General features: G+C 39.7%; 1 protein-coding gene across 17 annotated transcripts in view; it reads left to right on the top strand.

The window, feature by feature from the left end:
* The first annotated feature begins 1,742 nt into the window (after positions 1 to 1,742).
* WNK1 (WNK lysine deficient protein kinase 1) overlaps positions 1,743 to 19,328 on the top strand; it is a 156,188-nt gene continuing 138,602 nt past the window's right edge. For 10 of the 17 annotated variants that reach the window (XM_053662455.1, XM_053662466.1, XM_053662470.1 and 7 more), the window contains exon 1: positions 1,743 to 3,547. In XM_053662455.1, the coding sequence (XP_053518430.1) occupies positions 2,789 to 3,547 (759 nt within the window). In that variant the 5' untranslated portion in view covers positions 1,743 to 2,788. The remainder of the gene's footprint in view (positions 3,548 to 19,328) is intronic. The other 7 variants (XM_037139885.2, XM_053662490.1, XM_053662512.1 and 4 more) reach the window with 4 other exon arrangements.

The following is a 19,328-nucleotide window of genomic DNA, read 5'->3' on the forward strand; positions in this document are numbered from 1 at the left end:
TTTTTAAAAGAATTTATTTATTTATCTTTAGAGGGGAAGGGAAGGAGAGAGGGAGAGAAATATCAAGGTATGGTTGCTTCTGTTGCATCCCCTGCTGGGAACTGGCCCTTGCTGGGAACTGGCCTGCAACCCACGAATTTGCCCTGTCTGGGAATTGAACCGTGATCGTCTGGTTTGCAGGTCCATGCTCAATCCACTGAGCTACACCAGCCAGGGTTCTTGTATATCTTAAAGTGTAGCTTTTGATAGTAGCTATCAAATTAATTTTGTGGTGTGAGATAGATATCTAATCTGTTTTTCAAATGAATAACTAATTGTCCATTGTTTATTTTCAAATTCAAAATTTTAATTAAAAATTGAAAATAGTTACTAGTGTAACTATTTTACATATCAGATAAATTAATATGAATTGTATAGCAAACTTCATTAAGTGGACCTCAGGTAAGTTGTGAGCATTTTCTAGGAAACTATCGTCTGTCAAGTTGCTTCCAAGCTACTGTCTTAGCTTGATCCCACTAAGCCGTGCATTTCTGAGCTCATTCCACAGCGGGCGCTGATGAGAGACAGGAGTGTGTAGACGCTGTGATGCCATAGGTTCAAGTGCTTCCCGCTCTTACCCTTTGGGCTTGGAGTTTTGACTGCGATCTGGCTTCCTATTCAGTCTGGTGCCTCCTAGTGCTTATTACCTGTATAATCTTCGGTAGTTGCGAGAAGCAAAAGGGTTCAGGGACCTCAAGGGTACTTTCAAGTAAGCATTCCATTACTGTGAACTGTATGGATCCAGATTTCTTCTACGTTCACAGTCATGGTGTAAATTACATGCGTACTTCATAAACTTCTAGAGAAAGAGGGGATGTTTTACTAAGCCACCAAGCAAAAATGGAAAGTGGATTCAGCTTTCTCAAGTTAGTGGTAAAAGATTCAAAGTTCACCCCTCTTCCTTGCATCGTTCATTTTATGTTGGCAAAGAGTTCGCTATGATCCTTGATTTCAGTAGGGCAGCCCGTATTTGAGAGCCAGAATGTCTGTCTGCCTTGGAGCTGGAACGGAGAATGCCCACAATTTACCTTAATTGCTCTGGAAGAGGGAGGAGGATAGAAGATAATTCTCCGTCTGCTTCCCCAACCCATTTAATCAATATTAATTTCATGCGCAATCCATAGCTTCTTTTTACCCTGCGGAAGGAGTCGTTAGTTTTTCTGGCTGAGTTCAGGCTCTGGTTCCGCTGCTTTGCCTTTCCCCTCCACCCCCACTCCCCTACACTACTGCAGCTTTCTCCATTAAAGATGAACAACAGATCATTTTTCTTTGCATGGCAGCCCTGAGAGCTCTTTCTAGCACCAGTACAGCATTAATGGGAATCTCTTCTCTTGTCCTGCACCCCTTTTCTTTTTTCTTCTCTTCTTCCACAATTAATCTCTAAATAATGATTTTTCCAGCTAACGCTGATTAGAGGATGGGGTTCAGCGACTCACTGTGCCGCTCCCATCAGCCTTCTTCTGGAGGCGGTTTTCCAAAAGGAAACTACAACTACCATGAGGTAGGAAATTAAGGCAACCGCTGAGCATCGTGGAAGTCGTAGGCTCCTTCCACCAGAGCCTCTTTCGTTTCTTGAAAGAGCAAACTACAAGTCCCAGGAGCCTCGGTACTGGCACGCCTGCGCGAGAGCCAAGAGAGTGAGATGGGGGAGGGGTGGGGGTGGGGCTGCCCCCGGGGTGGGGGTGGGGGGCGGGGTCCAAGCGGGCTGTGTGGAGACTTCAGACTCCCGGCGCCATTTAGCGCGGCGAGTTTCTCCGGCGGACGCGGCTCTGCTCTTCACCCTCGACCACTCTGCACCCCCGTCTTCGGTGACAGAAGGCGCCTGTTGGGGTGACTACTCTTTTCTTTCCCAACCCCCCTTCACCTAGTCTTCTCGGTCTCCTCTGCTCTCGGCCCACAGAAGCAGCGGAGCTCGGACCCCCGCGCTGAGCGGCCCTCCCCTCCCCACCGTTCCCTCCCCACCGTTCCCTCCCTCGGTCAGCCCCCGGCAACCGGCCCGGGAGGAGACGGGGGTTTGCCAGGCCCGGGGCGGGCGGGGAGGCCTCGGGGAAGGGGGGGCCGCTCCTCAGGCACAGAGGCTTCGAGGCTTCGATCCTTCACATCCGGGCGATGGACGCCTTGTGAGACCGGTGCTTCGCGCTGGGGGCGCATTTGGGAGGCGGCGACCGACTGACTGTCCCGGAGCCTCCGGGCCTGGCCCTCCCGAGCCTTGCTCGGCCCCTCCCACTCTCTTTGGCTCTGGAGCTGCCAACGCTGGGGAGTCCGCGCTAGTCCTTGCCTAGCGTTGCGTCCGCCCTCCGGGCCTAGGCCGCCCAGCCCGCGCAGCGGCGGCTGCGGGGAGCTGTTGCTGCATCCGCCGCATCGCCGCATCCGCTTCTACTCGGTGCCGGCTCCTTGCCCTGACCCTTATGACTGCGGCGCCTTAGCTGCTACAGCCTTTCCGGCCGCCGCTTGCCGCAGGATGGATGCTAGTCGCGAGGCGCTAACCCAGGTGGCTCAGCTCCTCCACAGCCCGCCGACGAACCCGCCTTGTGAGCCGAAGCACCCGTCGCAGCTGGGCCTCGTGTCCCGTCTCGCCTCCGAGTTGACTTGTCAGTGCTGAGCGAGGAGTCGTCCGGTTTGATCCGAACCCGCCGAGAACGGGAGCCGTCGCAGCGGAACCTGTGGACCTTCACCGCTCTTCTGGGTCGGCCCCTCATCTTTTCATTCACAAAGTCGAGCCGGCTCGCCTAGCTCCAGCGGATAGACCATGTCTGGCGGCGCAGCGGAGAAACAGAGCAGCACGCCGAGCTCCCTGTTCCTCTCGCCGCCGGCGCCTTCCCCCAAGAATGGCTCCAGCTCCGACTCCTCTGTGGGGGAGAAACTGGGCACTGCGGGGATCGACGCTGGAACTGGCAGGACTGAGGAGTACCGGCGTCGCCGCCACACTATGGACAAGGACAGCCGTGGAGCGGCCACAACCACCACCACAGAGCATCGCTTCTTTCGTCGCAGCGTCATCTGCGACTCCAACGCCACCGCATTGGAATTGCCTGGCCTCCCGCTTTCTCTCCCTCAACCCAGCGTCGCCCCTGTGGGTCTGCAGGGTACTCCACCAGAGCCTCACCGCGAGGAGACCTTGACCGCTACCACCGCTGCCCAGGTAGTTCAGCAGCCTCCTGCTGCTGTTGCTGCCCCTAGGGAACCCGCCTCCGCGGGCCCTACGGCCACGACTGCCCCCAGCAGTACTAGCAGAGACCGCCAAGTTTCCCAAACAGACCATGTGGGGAGCAAAGAGGAGCCTCCATCAGTGAGGAGCGGCAGCGGTGGCGGCAGCACCAAGGAACCGCAAGAGGAACGTAGCCAGCAACAGGACGATATCGAAGAGCTGGAGACCCAGGCGGTGGGAATGTCCAATGATGGCCGTTTTCTCAAATTTGACATCGAAATTGGCAGAGGCTCCTTTAAGACAGTCTACAAAGGACTGGACACTGAAACCACTGTGGAGGTCGCCTGGTGTGAATTGCAGGTATAGCCCCGCCTACTTCTTTAATTTACGGTGGTTTGAATCTCAAATATGGCTGGTTTAAGCTAGTTTATTGAGTTTACCCTTTACTTGTATTTCTCTAACTTCTCTCTGAGTAGGAGGCCAACTTTTGAAAAGAGATTTAACCTAGATTTTGCCGCACGTACCAGGAGTTATTGATAGACAACAAGATTTGTTGCTAGGCAAATCATCGGGTACAAATGCATTGCCTACTTGTTATTGTTATAGTATATGGAAGGAAATTTGGAATTAGTGGGAAAGTATTTGAGTTGGAAAAGTACAGTCTTCTTGACTTGTACATTGCAGTTTCATCGGATGCTTTGCGGTGATGAGCTGCTGGTGTGTTACATGTATATTTCCATCTCCGTGATCAGGCCGTTCTTTTTAAATAAGAAGGACCTTGTTCACGAGTGACCTTCTTTTGGCTATATCTTGGTGGTTGCACAGGCACTTAATAATAACTACTATTAAAAAGGCTTTCTTTTCTGCTGAGTATTTTGGGACTAGTAAGTCTTTGTTATCGTACCTCCTAATGATGCTTAAGCCTTATGGTAGCTAGCAGTAAGTTGAAGTTGTCAATTGAAACTAATATGTATGTCTTCAGTCCATTCACTATACAGTGAAAAGTAGGAGTCCACACAAAACTGTCTTAAGTACTTTGTTATGTTATTATTGTTTTAATTTTGTTATCAAAGGTTTTTAAGCCAGATTTTTCCAAGAGCCTATAGGAGTCACAATACTTCCTTTTTAACCTCTCAGGGGGGTTTTCACGATGTAAATAATGGTGTGTCATTCTGGTTGACAAGTGTATTCTAGATTTAAATAGCTGGGTTTGGGCTACTTGTTGCTTGTAGCAGTTTGATTTCCTCACCAGGAAGTGAGCATAGGTTATTGAAAGAAGCCGAGTAACACTGAATGAAAAAGTCAACTATATCATACATGAAGAATGCCATTATCCATGTTCTTCTTGCCAGGAAAATGGGGCACACTGAAATAGGATATGAAAGTAACTGAATGATCTAGAAATTTTGTTTTATCCATGCTAATAATACTTAATTCTTTTGACTGTCACTTTCCAAATGGCCAAGGCCATATCAAATGTGAAGGGAAATTAACTCAACATGTAGAAGGAAGTAAATTTAAAACCTGACATGTTCTCTAGAACATGATTTCTTAGGTTTTATTGTTAATGATATGAACTTTGTAAAGCACTGTGAAATAACTACTCAGTTTATAGGGGTTTAGGGTTAGAAAGGTGGCAGATCTTTTTTTAAAAAAAAACGTTTTAAACTATAACTTTATTTCCATTGGTCAGTTTTACTCAAAAATTTAGGTCTGATTTCTTTTGGTTTACAGGCAAAAATTTTGTTTACAGGCATACATCTATTTCTTTTTTGTACCCAGGGTGCCTGTTGCTACTGATTCTGGATTTTATTCTTGTGTTATCATTTAATATTTGAATAGGTGATTTTTAACAATTTTTTTCATTAATTGGTCACCTAACCCTCTTAAGACTGGACCCAAGTAAGTTTTGTGGATTAATTTTAGTAGTTTCAATTAACTTTGAAGACTTCTATGCATTTATTTTTCTTTGTCACCTGGGATTTTCTGTTAGTTTCCTGTCTTGAAACTAATAGTACAGTGGAAAAAACTCAGTTTGTCTAATGTCACAGTAAGAATTTTATCTGAGCACCTAGTTTTTCTTAGAACTCATGACTTTTTGGATTTTCGTTCTCTGTCTAGGCATGGACATGGTCAAACTAAAGAATATTAGGATTTGGTTGGAGAACCCCTAACTCACCCTGGTTTAGAACTCCAAATGTCATTTAAACCTGCTAATGTAATTTTTCATTTTGTTTGTTAAAAATGTAATTATTCTAGCCCCAGGATCCTTTGTAGCAGTAGGTGGGCAGAGTTTTTGTTTTTTTGACTAGGACATTTGCCAACTAACCTATTCAGTAAGTTAGTATTTGAGGGTTTTTTTGGGGCGTGGGGGTGGGAGGTGGGGAGAATCCAAATTAAAGAACAAGTCAAGGGATTACTAAAGTATTGAGAGGAAAGGAAAGTTCTTTTCACTAGATGTACACTTTTAATATATGTGCTTTTCTGTAGGAAGATAGGAGAAATATTATGTTCATTTGTTGAGTTAAAAATCTAAGTGTATTGAAACCAGAAGAAACCTTAAGTTATTCTGCCCACTTATTTGAAATAAATAAATAAAAAAGAAAGAACCTGAAATCATAGAGCAGGTAAATGATTTGCTTAGGTTGGTAAAGAACACAAATTAAGCTGGTTAGGACCTAATAATTTGGGAAATGGTAAGCATTTTGTAGTTTAATAAATCTCACATAAAGCAATTCTGTTTTGGTGTGGAAGATATCAGACTTGTGACTTCTGAGGTTACTGATTTTATCACGTCCAATGGAGAAATAGGCATTTTGGGATGGATAATGGGTAAGTATTGAATGTATAAATCAAACTTGTTTCCATCAAGCTTATTTTAGAGTCCTAGTTTGCATAGCTATTAAAACAGTATCAATTCTTTAAACAATACATAGGTAATGCTTTGATACCACAAGATCATAAGCGATGACATCTTTTAATATACAAATTTCTTTATCTGGTTTTATGAGGCAAATGATGTGCCTTGGGTAAGAAAATGATAGACTGGACTTTGCAGAGTTTACATTGCTAGTCTAGGAAGGTTCTTATTTTTAAGAAATAGCATGATTGGCTTTAAGAAAACTTACTGATAGATTCAAGAATGATTTACTTTAAGCACTTCTCTCCCCAAATTGCTTCTAAATACAGAGTACACTTGATATATTCACTTTCTGTATTGATGAGATTGTTTCCATATCCACCTGAAAGGAAAGGTCATATCATAAATTTTGTTGAAGCTCCAGTTTACTTAGTGCTTGCTTTTCTCTTGCTTTTATCAAGTTAAGGTTCATGTCTCAGTGTAGACACATGATACTAACGTTTTATAAAAAGTTTAATTGTGCTTCCAAAATGGGATGTGATTCTATGATTAAGACACCATAACTTCTTTGCTATAGCTCTTAAAATAACTAATAGAATTGAATCATTCCATTAGCAACTGAGGATTGTTTTTACCTTACTTTTTATGTTTATGCCATGTTTCTTGTTTTTTTTAGGGGAGAATTTGCAGTCCCAGGAATTAGATTTCAGGGAATAGTCTTTGGAGTTTTTGTTTGTTGTTTGTTTGTTTGTTTGTTTTTAATTCTGAGTCACTCGTAGAGTATGGGCAAATTGAGATAACTCAAGGGTAGCTGCCATGTATATCAAAGAATGTTTGGTGACTTGTTTGAAGTAAATCTTTTATCACTTCTAAACAGGGCACAATAGAATTAATAGAATTTTGGTTAGGTAAGATTTGATTTAAAACATGTAGATTTATTGCTGCAGGAAGTAACCTTTGTGGTACAGGAATTGAGAATTACATTTTAGATTTTTAGTGATGTAGTTAGTTCTTACTTAGTTTTAAGAGTTTTCCTTTCATTTACCTTTTCTTTTTTAACTTTTAGTATCCCAGTTGCTCCTAATGTAAGAACTTGGAAAGTTTTTTTTTTTGTTTTGTAAAACAAATTAGGAATCTATTGTCTGGTGACTAAGTTTGTTTCTTGACATTTAGAATTTAGTGCAAGACTGTGATGATTTGAAAAATCATCCTAGTTAAACCCTAGGGAAACAGTCAACTAAAACTGGCCCCTCATTTTCAGAAATCATCTTAAACCTGTTATTTGGGTTTTCTGGTAACTTTTAAGATTTGTAGATAAAGCTGAAAACGCAGCTGGAAAGTTATGCTGAAATAACAATTTCTGAGAATATTAATGATTATAGTTACTAAGTTTCAGTGTACTAGTTCTTTATATTATTTTTAGTATCTTGCATTTTATTTGCATTCTTCTTTTTTCAAGTATAGGACCAATCTAGACTGCAGGAATGGGTAAGACTTAATAGCATGACCTACATTTAGATTTGAAGAGGGCACTATTTTTCTGCAGTTAAACATAGTACTTAAGAACTAAACTGCCTGGTTTAGCTAATATTTGTGTCACCATGAGCAACTTCTGTGCCAGTGTTTTATCTCTTAATAGGATGTAATAAGTATCTATTTTACAGAGTTGTGGTTGTTAAATGAATTTATATGTATATACACATACATATGTATATGTGACTATACATGCATAGCAATCATTTAGGACAGGGCCTGGGATATAAATATTAACTGATGATACAGCATTTCTTTTAGGCTGTCTTTTGGAGGTATTATGAAAATTTTGTTTGATTAGTTTACATTCATGCTTGAAAAATTATGTAGTGAAACTCTTACCGTTGCTTTCATTCTTGTAGGAGGATATTTGGAATTGAACATGGAGTCATCAGTGCTTTCAAATTCCTTTATCTGTTTTTTGTCTTTGTAATTTCAGAAGCTGTCACTTTCCCAAATGCCAGTCTTTCTGAATTACTAGTTTCCAGAATTTGCTAAAATCTTTTTCCTTTTGGGATCATTCTTACAATATTTCTTAAATTGATTTTAAATAATTTACCTTGTTTATCTATTCCACTAGTTTTTGAGCTGTCTGAAGATGTATGTAGGTGTTCAGTATACTTTATTTAATTTATTTTTTAAATTTTATTGATATTTAGATAGAGGTGGAGAGAGAGACAAAACAAAATATTAATTGGTTATTCCACTTATTTATGCCTTCATTGGTGGTTTCTTGTGTGTGCCCTGATTGGAGATCAAACTTGCAACCTTGGCATATTGGGAACAATGCTCTAACCAACTGAGCTATCTGGCCAGGGCTCAATATACTTTAATAAAAATTAATTTTTTCTGTTACCAACTTAGAAATAGTTATAGATTTCAGGGTTGTTTCATGCATATACCTTGTCTTTCTTTGGTCCACAGCAGATTCTCTAATCTTGTATTGGGAGAGTTCAGTATGGTACAATACAGTACTATGTAATGAAAAGACATCCAAGAACATGTGAGTTCTAGGTTACCCAATAACCTAACCTGGAGTTAAGGAACTTAATTTGTTATGCTGATTTGTGAGTAATATGTCTTACTGACTTAATAAGATTTTTGAGGATCAACTGAAATACTTATGAAGGTACTTTTGAAAATTATAACATGTTATATACAATATAAGAAAAGGATGATGGTGCTTTAAAAAATCCTTCAAAGGCCTTAAGTTGTCACATGTTACAAATCGATTATTTAAAACATCTTAATTAAAGTTGGGTTTTAGGAGCTTTTTGCTTTGTCAGCTTATGAATTTTATCAAATCTTAAGACAAAAGGGAAATAGCTTTTCAGACTGAAAAGAAATTACCAGAAACTCTTCTTAAGAGTGTTTTTATTTGTACAAGGACGGTGCCTTTGACAGGTGGCAAACTTCATTTTGTATGTGTTTTTAAAAAAGATTGGTTATTGATGCAGTGTAGATGAGAGGAAAACTTAGTAATTTACTTGGTTTTGTGGTTGATTTAATTGATCATATAATATCCCCACCTTAATTTAAACTTGGATTTTTCAGATGGGATTTCATATAGAATTTACTTTTTGATGTTGCTACTTGAATCTTGGCATTGGAAGATTAATTTATTAAATGTGCTGTTCTGAATGAATATGGGTAATGATTTTTAGAAAAGAATCATAACATAAGCTGTTTTCTTTTTTTAAAGTTTATTTTATTGATTATACCATTACAGTTGTTCTATTCCCCCCTTCATTCCCCTCCACCCTGCACACCCCCTCCCCCACCATTCCCCCCTTTAGTTTATGACCACGTGTCTCAAGTTCTTTAGATTCTATATTTCCCCTACTATTCTTGCCCTCCTCCCTATCTATTTTCTACCTACTGTCTATGCTACTTATTTTCTGTACCTTCTCCCCCCTTCTCCTTCTCCCACTCCCCTGTTGCTAACCCTCCACATGATCTTCATTTCCATGGTTCATTCCTGATCTAGCTGTCCTCTTAATTTGCTTTTGTTTTAGGTGTGGTTGTTAATAACTATGAGTTTGCTGTCCTTTCACTGTTCATCTTTTTTATCTTCTTTTTCTTATGTAAGTCCTTTTAAAATTTCATATAATAAATGTTATATGAAACATTTAACATTTGGTGATGATGAACTCCTTGAATTTGATCTTATCTGAGAAGCACTTTATCTGCCCTTCCATTCTAAATGAAAGCTTTGCTGGATAGATAAATCTTGGATGTAGGTCTTTGGATTTCCTGACTTGGAATACTTCTTTCCAGCCCCTTCTTGCCTGTAAGGTCTCTTTTGAGAAATCCGCTGACAGTCTGATGGGAACTCCTTTGTAGGTGACTGTCCCCTTATCTCTTGCTGCTTCTAGGATTCTCTCCTTCATTTTAATCTTGGCTAATGTAATGATGATGTGCCTTTGTGTGTTCCTCCTTGGGTCCACCTTCTTTGGGACTCTCTGAGCTTCCTGGATTTCCTGGAAGTCTATTTCCTTTGCCAGATTAGGGAAATTCTCCTTTATTATTTGTTCAAATAAGTTTTCCACTGGTGGCTGTTCCTCTTCTCCTTCTGGTACCCCTATAATTTGGATGTTGGAACGTTTAAAGATGTCCTGAAGGTTCCTAAGCCTCTCCTCAGTTTTTTGAATTCTTGTTTCTTCATCCTTTTCTGTTTGGTCATTTTTTTCCTCCTTCTGGTCCACTCATTTGATTTGAGTCCCAGTTTCCTTTCCATTACTATTGGTTTCCTGTGTATTTTTCTTGATTTCAATTAGTTTAGCTTTCATGTGTTCTTCTAATTTGTGACTAAAATCAACCAGTTCTGTGAGCATCCTGATCACCAGTGTTTTAAACTGTGCATCTGATAGTTTGGCTATTTCTTCATCACTTAGATTTATCGGCTCTGGGGCTCTGAGTTGTTCTTGAGTCATGTTTTGATCTGTTTGTGCCTGTTACATATGAGGAGAGGCGCCTGAGGTGTTCACCAGGGCGGACCCAGCCAGGTCGCTGGTTTGTGATGCTGTATGTGGGGGCAGGGTCAGAGAGGGACAATGGCGGTTCCCTCTGCCACTTCCCGCCACTGGGGCCTGTGTGGTCCGTCTCACTACCACTAGCTCCTTCACCAGTTTATCTGCGCGCTAATGTGTGACCACGGTCCGCCCTCAGTGGGTCCACCTGCTTCTCCACACCTGGGATCCGCCCATGGCTGCTGGCGTACCTGGGTCGCGCACCTGGGTCGGTTCGGTGGATGTTTCCTGCCCAACCCTTTTCTGCTGCTGGCTCTGCCCGTCTTACCGGTTTGGCTGAAGGGTTTGTTGTTGTCAGACTTCCATGTAGTTCAATTTTCTGTGTTTTGGCTGCGTTTTTGTTGCTAAAACTTTGTTGTTTTTAAACTTGGTTATGTGAGAAGGCGCAGTGCTTCCACCTATGCCTTCATCTTTGTGGAAGTCTCATATAAGCTGTTTTCATCATGAGCAAATAGTTTTCCCAGGAATTTAAGAATTTTTTAAAAATAGGCTCAATTCACTTTATTATTATTTTTAAAATTATGTGGTGGCTATAGCTAGAGCCTGAGTCTTCTGCACAGAAATTCTAGTTTGGGTCTTTACAAAATGGTCAGTGAATTCCTGATTGGGAAGTTTGGTGAATACGATCTCTTTCCAGAGGTCATGGGTGAAGTAGCTTTAGATCTTGGAGAAGGCATCAAAGCCAATGCCCCTGGGGGTGGGAATGAGACACACCAGCACAGAGTCACAGAGGTCAGTCTTCTTGCAGGGGATGGTGTGGGGCTTTTGGATGTTGTTTCCCCAGTAGCCTCACACACAGGGACAATAGAGAGTTTGACCAGGATGGTGGTCCCTGTAATAGCAGTGGCTACCTTCTTGGAGCACTTAAAACCCAGACTAACCGTACATTGTAGTCCCCAGTGGGACTACATAAATGCCTTGAACTGGCTCTTCTGGCCAGTGCAGGTCTACTTTTGCATGGCAGTCTTCAAAACCTTCTCCTTCAGGGATACCCCCAGAAAAAGTCATTTATCTCAGATTCCTTGATGAATGGCAGGGGGAAGAGATACATTTCTACCAGGGACATGATCTTGACCAGGTTGCCCAGCTTGGTGAAGGGGATTCACTTCTTGTCCTCTTTCTTGTCTCCATGAGCTCTGTCCCCCAGGCCCTCACCAAGATTTCAGCTCAGATGCTACTGCCAAATCCTCCCTGGAAGCAGCTGTGACCTCCCATTCCAGTGCCATGGGGCTTCCAGGTCTTCGATCCTCTCACAGCACTGGTGTCATGCACCATTTTGGTGTTTCTTCAGAGAGAATGCTTAAGAATTCTTTTTTTTAATTTTATTTTTTATTTTTGAAATTTATTTACATAGAGGGGAAGGGAGGGAGGGAGAGAAACATCACTGTGAGACAGATACATAGATCTGTTGCTTCTCACATGTCCCCAACTTAGGACCTGACCCATAACCCAGGCATGTGCCCTGACTGGGAATTGAACTGATGACCTTTTGATGTATAGGCCAGCACTCAATGCAATGAGCCACACCGGCCAGGGCAAGAATTCTTAAGAAATTGCAGAATAATTTAGGAACAAGTATTTGGAAATCTAATGGTATGTCATATATTCGGGTCAGTTAAGAAAAACCACACTGATTATTTCTGTAGATGTCTTTTGTGTAGCCAAAGTTCAGTTTCTCAGAGACAGATGATCTTTTTCTTTGTCAGTATGCACATGGTAGATGGTCTTGTGTTAATCACACACACACGTACACCAGACAGTGAGAGATTGAAACTGGTTAGTAAATCAAATAATTATTAATGTGCACATTTTCTCTTAGTAGTAGATAGAGGTAAATAGATTGCTTAGGATAATGACAACATTATCTTAATGGCTACTAATTTTTGAGGTTAATAACCTGATACATTAATCTCTATGTGGATACTCTCATTATTTGGACTGGTAGGTCATTGTGGATTAAGGTAAATTTGGAAAATGCAGCAGATCATCTTTTTTACATGCTGAAGAGTTCTGAGGCATTATCATATTTATGTGCTCTTTGAACACTCCACACAGCCCTCCCACACAAATATTCAGCTATAGGTAGAGTAGCTAAAGAATTATAAGCAAAGAAGTAAATTGGTTAGATTTGGGTAGTAATTGTAAAGAATGGATTTAAACAGTACAATGAATGCATAGTTTAGTTAGTGTCTGCGTATGAGATTTCTAGGCCCGAATAAGAGCATTAATACAGGAGTGGCATCTTTCAGTATTTAGGAGATACAATATACAGAGTTTAGTGATTAATTCAACTTGGAGGGAAAATGAAGGATGGGTAAGAGGGTGGGGCTAGATGATGGTCAATTGAGGGAGGGTATAAGAAAGAGTAAGGGTTTTGTTTTTTTCAAGATACTGAGTTTGAGGTACTTTCGAAACCTCCAGGAAGTTCAAATGTCAGTTGGTTATATTATTGAACCTCAAAGAATAGGTTTGAGATAGAAATAGAGGCTGATAGTTCCCAAATGTCTACATTAGTCATAGCTGAAATAATGAAAGTAAATGAAATCATCTAAAAAGAGGTTATGTGTGTGTGTGTATCTCCTTTTTTTCTCTTGATATATGTATCTATGTATATATCAAGAAAAAGAAATAGAAGAGACAGTGGGGGAATAATGGTCCTAGGGCAAAACAGCAATAATGAATGGATGGGCAAAGGATAAAAGGGCCCAGGGGTTAGATTCAATAGAATACTAGAAGAATGGTATTGTTAAGGGAATAAAATTTCAAAAGAATGTAGCAGAGAAGTCCAATTTGCATGGTAGTGATTGTTGAGAACAATTTTTTTGAAGGAGTAGAAAAGAAGTGTAGAGTTTAGGTTATTGAAATTATATATTATATTTGGCTGAGTTGTTATTAACAAAATTTAGGATTACCTAAGAGAGAGGGAAGAGTGAGTAAAACAGAAGCACCTAAGTAGATGTAAGCACTGGTAATATGTTAGATTTCTGAAGTAGGATGACTAAGGGAGAAGTACATAAATAGATATAAGTAACTGGTAATATCCTAAATTTGTGCATTGTTCACCAGCACTTGTAGCTTTTTAAATTTAAATTAAAATGGAATTTATTTTTTGAAACAATTAAAAAACTCAGCCCTTTAGTTGCACTAGCCACATTTCAAGTGTTCAAAAGCCACATGTGGCTACCATGTTAGATGGCACAGATATAGAACATTTCCATCATTGTAGAAGGTTCTGTTGGAATCAGTATCTAGATCTTGACATGAGTTCTGTTTTTAAAATAGATTTTTGAAGATGTAATTCATACACCATAAAGAATATGTAGTGTCGTACTTTAGCCCTGGCTGGTGTGGCTCAGTAAATTGAGTGCGGGTCTATGAACCAAGGGGTCACTGGTTTGATTCCCAGTCAGGGTACACACCTGGGTTGTGGCCCAAGTCCCCAGTGGGATTCGTGCGAGAGGCAACCACACATTGATATTTCCATCCCTCTCTTTTTCTCTCCTTTCCCTCTCTCTAAAAATAAATAAATAAAATGTTTTTTCTTTTATAACTTAAGTTACACATTTAAAACATGTATCATGTATTAGTAATAAAGAAAGACATAGCCTTTCATATTTTGGAAAGATATGTAAAGGATATTATCACAAACACATATACATGCAGAATTGACAAAGATTAACATTATGTCACATCGCCAAATATTTGGTAATCTTAATGGTTTCAAATGAATGAGAAATTTGCAGTGGATTTAAGGACTAGCTGAGGAAGGTTAAGAAGTAGAGAGGAGTAGGTAATTTCTTTAGATAACTTTGAATTAACATAGAGCAAGAAAGATTGAATAAGTGGGAGACATGATGTAGGATAAGGTGGATATGTGATCAAGAAAGGTCTTTAAAAGTTGAAGCATTGAAATGTAGTGTTTGGTTATTCTTTGTGGGTACATTCAATCCAAATAAGATTTCACACTTTATACCATTTATCAACTAGTTTATAGAATACTCACTTAAGCTTTGGGTGCAGTGTGCTGATTTGTAAACAGTTTGTTTCTCTCCTGTAATCTCTGGCATTTATGCTACGTTTACATGTATTATGTTCATATATACTTTACAAGTGGAGCATCTCTCTGAAATCATTATCTTTGTCATTTGAGGAAACAACCAGGATTCTTGTAATTCCATTACAAGGAGGGTTCTGAATTTATTATACTGTTCTAGATTATGGTCAAAATGGACTTTTCTGCAACGGAAAGCCTAAGTACTGAATATATTTTCTTCAAGCCTTGTCTTTTTGCAGTGATCCTATTGCTAATTAATTTGGAAAGCTATTAATAATTATTAATACTTACCTAATAAGAGTCCCTTATTTGTGACAGGCACATTTCTTTGCCCACAGAATATTATTTGTAATTCTCACAACAGTGCAAGGCAGATATTTTCTCAATTTTATATTTGGAGAAACTAACTCAGGCTTAAAAACTTAAGATCATGTGGTATATCTGAATCCTTGTTCTTTCCACTGCAGAAGACTGTTAAACCAGGAAGAATTTGAATTCTAGTGGAATTCTAAGTCCTTTTGCTCTCTAGCAATTATAACTTGTCATTGAGCATTTTATACCTTTTATACTTGCAGTTCATGAAATGTCAGTGTAGATCTCCACTAAAATGGCATTTTAGCCAGTGCACACATGTAGATTCTATAAGAAGGAAGATGGCAAGTTTTTTTTATTCACTTCTTGGTGTGTTCAGAGTTTTTTAGATGCTATTTATATTGGTTACCATAGAGAATGTTCTGCTTAGGCTTTATTTAAGGAGAAGCAATAATGTTTCTAGTGGTCTATGTGTATCAAATTTCTATCGAATAGAGGCAATTTGAATGTCTGCAGTGTTAGTAGGATTTTTGGACATTAGATGCAGTGGACATTAGATGACATCTAATGTATAAAGATGGTTGTTCATTTTTAAGTTTTACAATGTAATAATGAATTGGATTTCTAAATTTCTAAAATTTTTAGGTACCAGTGCTACCTATTTTTTTCCTCACCAGGAAAGCAGAGTTAAGGATATTGGATTACCAATAAATAGGTTGATATGTTTTTAATTGTTATTGTATAATTTCTATAGCATTTAGTTTTAATTATTTTGGAGATTGAAATTATAGTTTGTTAAGCTTAGTTTTCTTAAAAATATGTTCATTGATTTTAGGGAGAGAGAAAGGGAGAGAGGGCGAGAGAGAGAATCATCCATGTGAGAGAGAAACATTGTTTGGTTACCTCTCATAGGTGTCCTGACCAGGGATAGAACCTGCAACCTAGAAATGTGCCCTGATGGGGAATTGAATCCTCCACCTTTTGGTGTACCGGATGACACTCCAGCCAACTGAGTCACACTAGCCAGGGCTATTAGCTTAGTTCTTGATACTGACAGTATACGCTGAGTTTTCCCCTTGATTTTTAAAAATATCATTACTTATTTTTTTCTTCTCTTTCCTGTTTATTTTGACATATTACATATACCATTGAGAAGGATTTGGCTCTCTTGTTTGAGATCCAAATAGAAATCTCACTTAAGTTTCATAATTATGTCTTGAGATCCTCTGGAATGTTAAATTTAATTCAGCATTGTTAAGGGAATGAGAAAAATTACCTTACCTTCAGTAAGATTTCCAGATAAATGAAGTTTTCTTCTGGAAGTAGCAAGACTTTGTATTAACATTTTTGTAAAACTCTTAAAAGTGTGTCTTTGATGTTATGCCTCTGTACCCAACAGCCCAGACTAATAATAAGTGTATCATCTCATAGATCTGGATTCCTGGATGTTCTTAGACTAAAATGGTTCTTTGAAGTCAGACAATCCTATACCCTATTATACAAGAGGTAATCCATACTTGGGTACAGTAAGAGCTCGCCTCAAAATGTGGGAAGTTTTTCAAAATATTCCTGTTGTGGTTAGATAGCTTCAGTATAGTAACTGGTCACCAGAGTTGGAACTTCCAGTCATATCCCCATCCCTGCCTCCAAAGAGGGGGGGAAGAGGAGCTAGAGATTGAGTCGGTCACTAATGGCTAATGATTTGATCAGCCATGCCTATGTAATGAAACCTCCATAAAAAACCCTAAACAAAGGAGCTCAGAGAGCTTGCTGAGAGGGTGATACAGTTGAGAGGACATGGCAATTCTGTGACACTCTTCCCATACTATGCCCTGTGCATCTTTTCATTTTGCTGTTCCTGAGTTCTGTGAGCCACTCTAATCAAACCTCAGATGGGGGAGGGTCATGGGAACCCTTATTTTATAGCTTGTCAGTCAAAAGTCTGGGTGGCAACTCCACTGAGATATATGAAACAGGGCAGTCTTGGGAGATTGAGTCCTTAAGCTGTTGATTTTGTGCTCACTCCAGGTATGTAGAGTCAGGAATGAATTGAATTATAGGACACCCAGTTGGTATCCAGAGAATTGAAAACTGGACATGCATTTGTTGTCAAAAGTATTGAGAGTAAAGTCAGTTCAGAGTAGCCAGTGTCTTAGTTCCTCTTAATTTACTATATGTTCTTTTAAGTTCTTTTTGCTGCTGCTTGGGGAATAAGGCTTTTTAGCCTTAGGGGAAAAGAGGTGATATAAACTGCCTTTGTTACTGTAGGAAAAGATTGCAGTAATACAGATTTTTTTCCTTTCACCCACATTTGAAATAATTTCTAATTAAGTGCAGATAACTACACTTATTAGAGTGTAGTTTGCCTTAGTATCAAATGCCAGGATTGGTTTTCTAAAGTTTTTCTGATGAAAATTTAACATTCAAGTTGAGACATGCCGTGTGTAAAATATGTACTGGATTTTGAAGACTTAGTGTGAAACTGTTAAAATGTTCCAGTTAAAAAATGTTACATGTTTAAAAGACAATGGATATGTTGAGTAAATAAGTATATTACTAATTTCATCTGTTTTTTACTTTTAAAAAATGTGGCTACTTGAAAATTTAAAACTGCATGTACCTCACATTTTGTTCTGTTGACCACCTCTGACCTAGACTATTTTGTTAAGATATTGAGGTAAAAAAACTAATGCTGCAATAAATTAAATTTACTACTTAAAAAAAAATATTTTAGGAACTTCCTTTTTGTTGTTTCTTTCATTGTTATTCTTTACAAACTAATTGTTTTGCTATTGCTGAACACAGAAATTTGTGAGGATTTAAAAAATTTTTTCTTATTGGTTTTTGGTGCTTTTAATACCTGATTATTATGGAAATTGGCATTTAGTCCTTTAAAATTTTATCTTGTCTTTTGTTATTTATTAGCATGTCTGGATCAGAAATAATATTTCTTATGCTCCTTTCTTTTCAGTGCTTATTGCCTAAAGAGTGTCTGGAGATATTTTGTACATATTTTTGGCTATTTTATATTTCAGATAAATTGCCAATGTATGTTTGGATGTATTGTCAATATGCTGCTTTATTTTTTTTCCAGTGCAGTTTTTACTCTTAAGCTTAGATTTTGCTAGACATGAATATGAGAAAAATATAACTAAATCTTAAAGCAGCCAATATAAAGAGAACAGTTCTTATTTTACTTACATTAGGATTTTAAGGAAATCAATATGAATAACGGTTTTAATTGATATGGTCTCTATTGTATGCTGTTACATGTGCACGTAAGAAGAATGTCTATTCTGTTCTTTTTGTATTTATTGTTTTTTTCTCTTTCTTTTTTTTTATTGTTGTTCAAATACAATTGTCTTCATTTTCCCTCTACCACTTTCACCCACCTGTTTATATTCTTTAAATATTTCTGGTCCGGCCACAATGGAGGCGTAGGTAGAAACACACTGTGCCTCCTCGCACAACCAAAATTAAGGACAACAAAAATACAACCAGAACAGACAGAAAATTGAACTGTACGGAAGTCGTACAACCATTCATCCAGACCAGGAAGAGGGGCGGAGTTGGTGGCCTTCGGAGAGGCATGGCGGCAGGAGAAAGTGGTGGCTGGCAGACCCAGGTGCCCAGGTGCTGTGGGGCTAGCAGACTCCAGGTGCTGGGAGGAAACACCCAGAGCCAGTGAGGTGTGCAAGGCGGTTGGCTGATCATGAACACACATTCACACACACATAAACCAGGCAAAAATGGGCAGCAAGACAGACCACACAACCCAGGGCCCCAGCGACGGGAAATAAAGCCTAAAAGCACCAATTGAAAATACTTGGGGGGAAGGGGGTTGAGGTACCTGGAGAGACTCCCAGCCTCACAGGAGAATTTGTTGGAGAGACCCACAGGGTCCTAGAATGTACACAAGCCCACCCACCTGGGAACCAGCATCAGAAGGGTCCAATTTGCTTGTGGAAAGTGGAGGAAGTGACTGAAATTCAGCAGAGAGTGGAACAAGCACCGCTGTTCCCTCTCTGACCACGCTCCCATACACATTGTCACTACTCAGCAACTGGGTTGCCCCACCCTGGTGAATACCTAAGGCTCCACCCCTCATGTGTTACAGGTGTGACCTGACCAAAAAATTATGGCTCAAACAGAAGAACAAATCAAAGCCCCAGAGCCAATACTTTTAAGCAACCAAGAGATAGCCAACCTATCAGATGCACAGTTCTAAACACTGGTGTATCAGGATGCTCACGGAACTGGTTTATTTTAGTCGCAAATTAGATGAAAAAATGAAGACTACACTAAGTGAAATGAAGCAAATTACACAGGGAACCAATATTGATGGGACGAAAA

Source organism: Artibeus jamaicensis, unplaced genomic scaffold (assembly GCF_021234435.1).
Source record: "Artibeus jamaicensis isolate MK-2021 breed Jamaican fruit bat unplaced genomic scaffold, CSHL_Jam_final contig_1028, whole genome shotgun sequence".
Classification (NCBI taxonomy): Eukaryota; Metazoa; Chordata; class Mammalia; order Chiroptera; family Phyllostomidae; genus Artibeus; species Artibeus jamaicensis.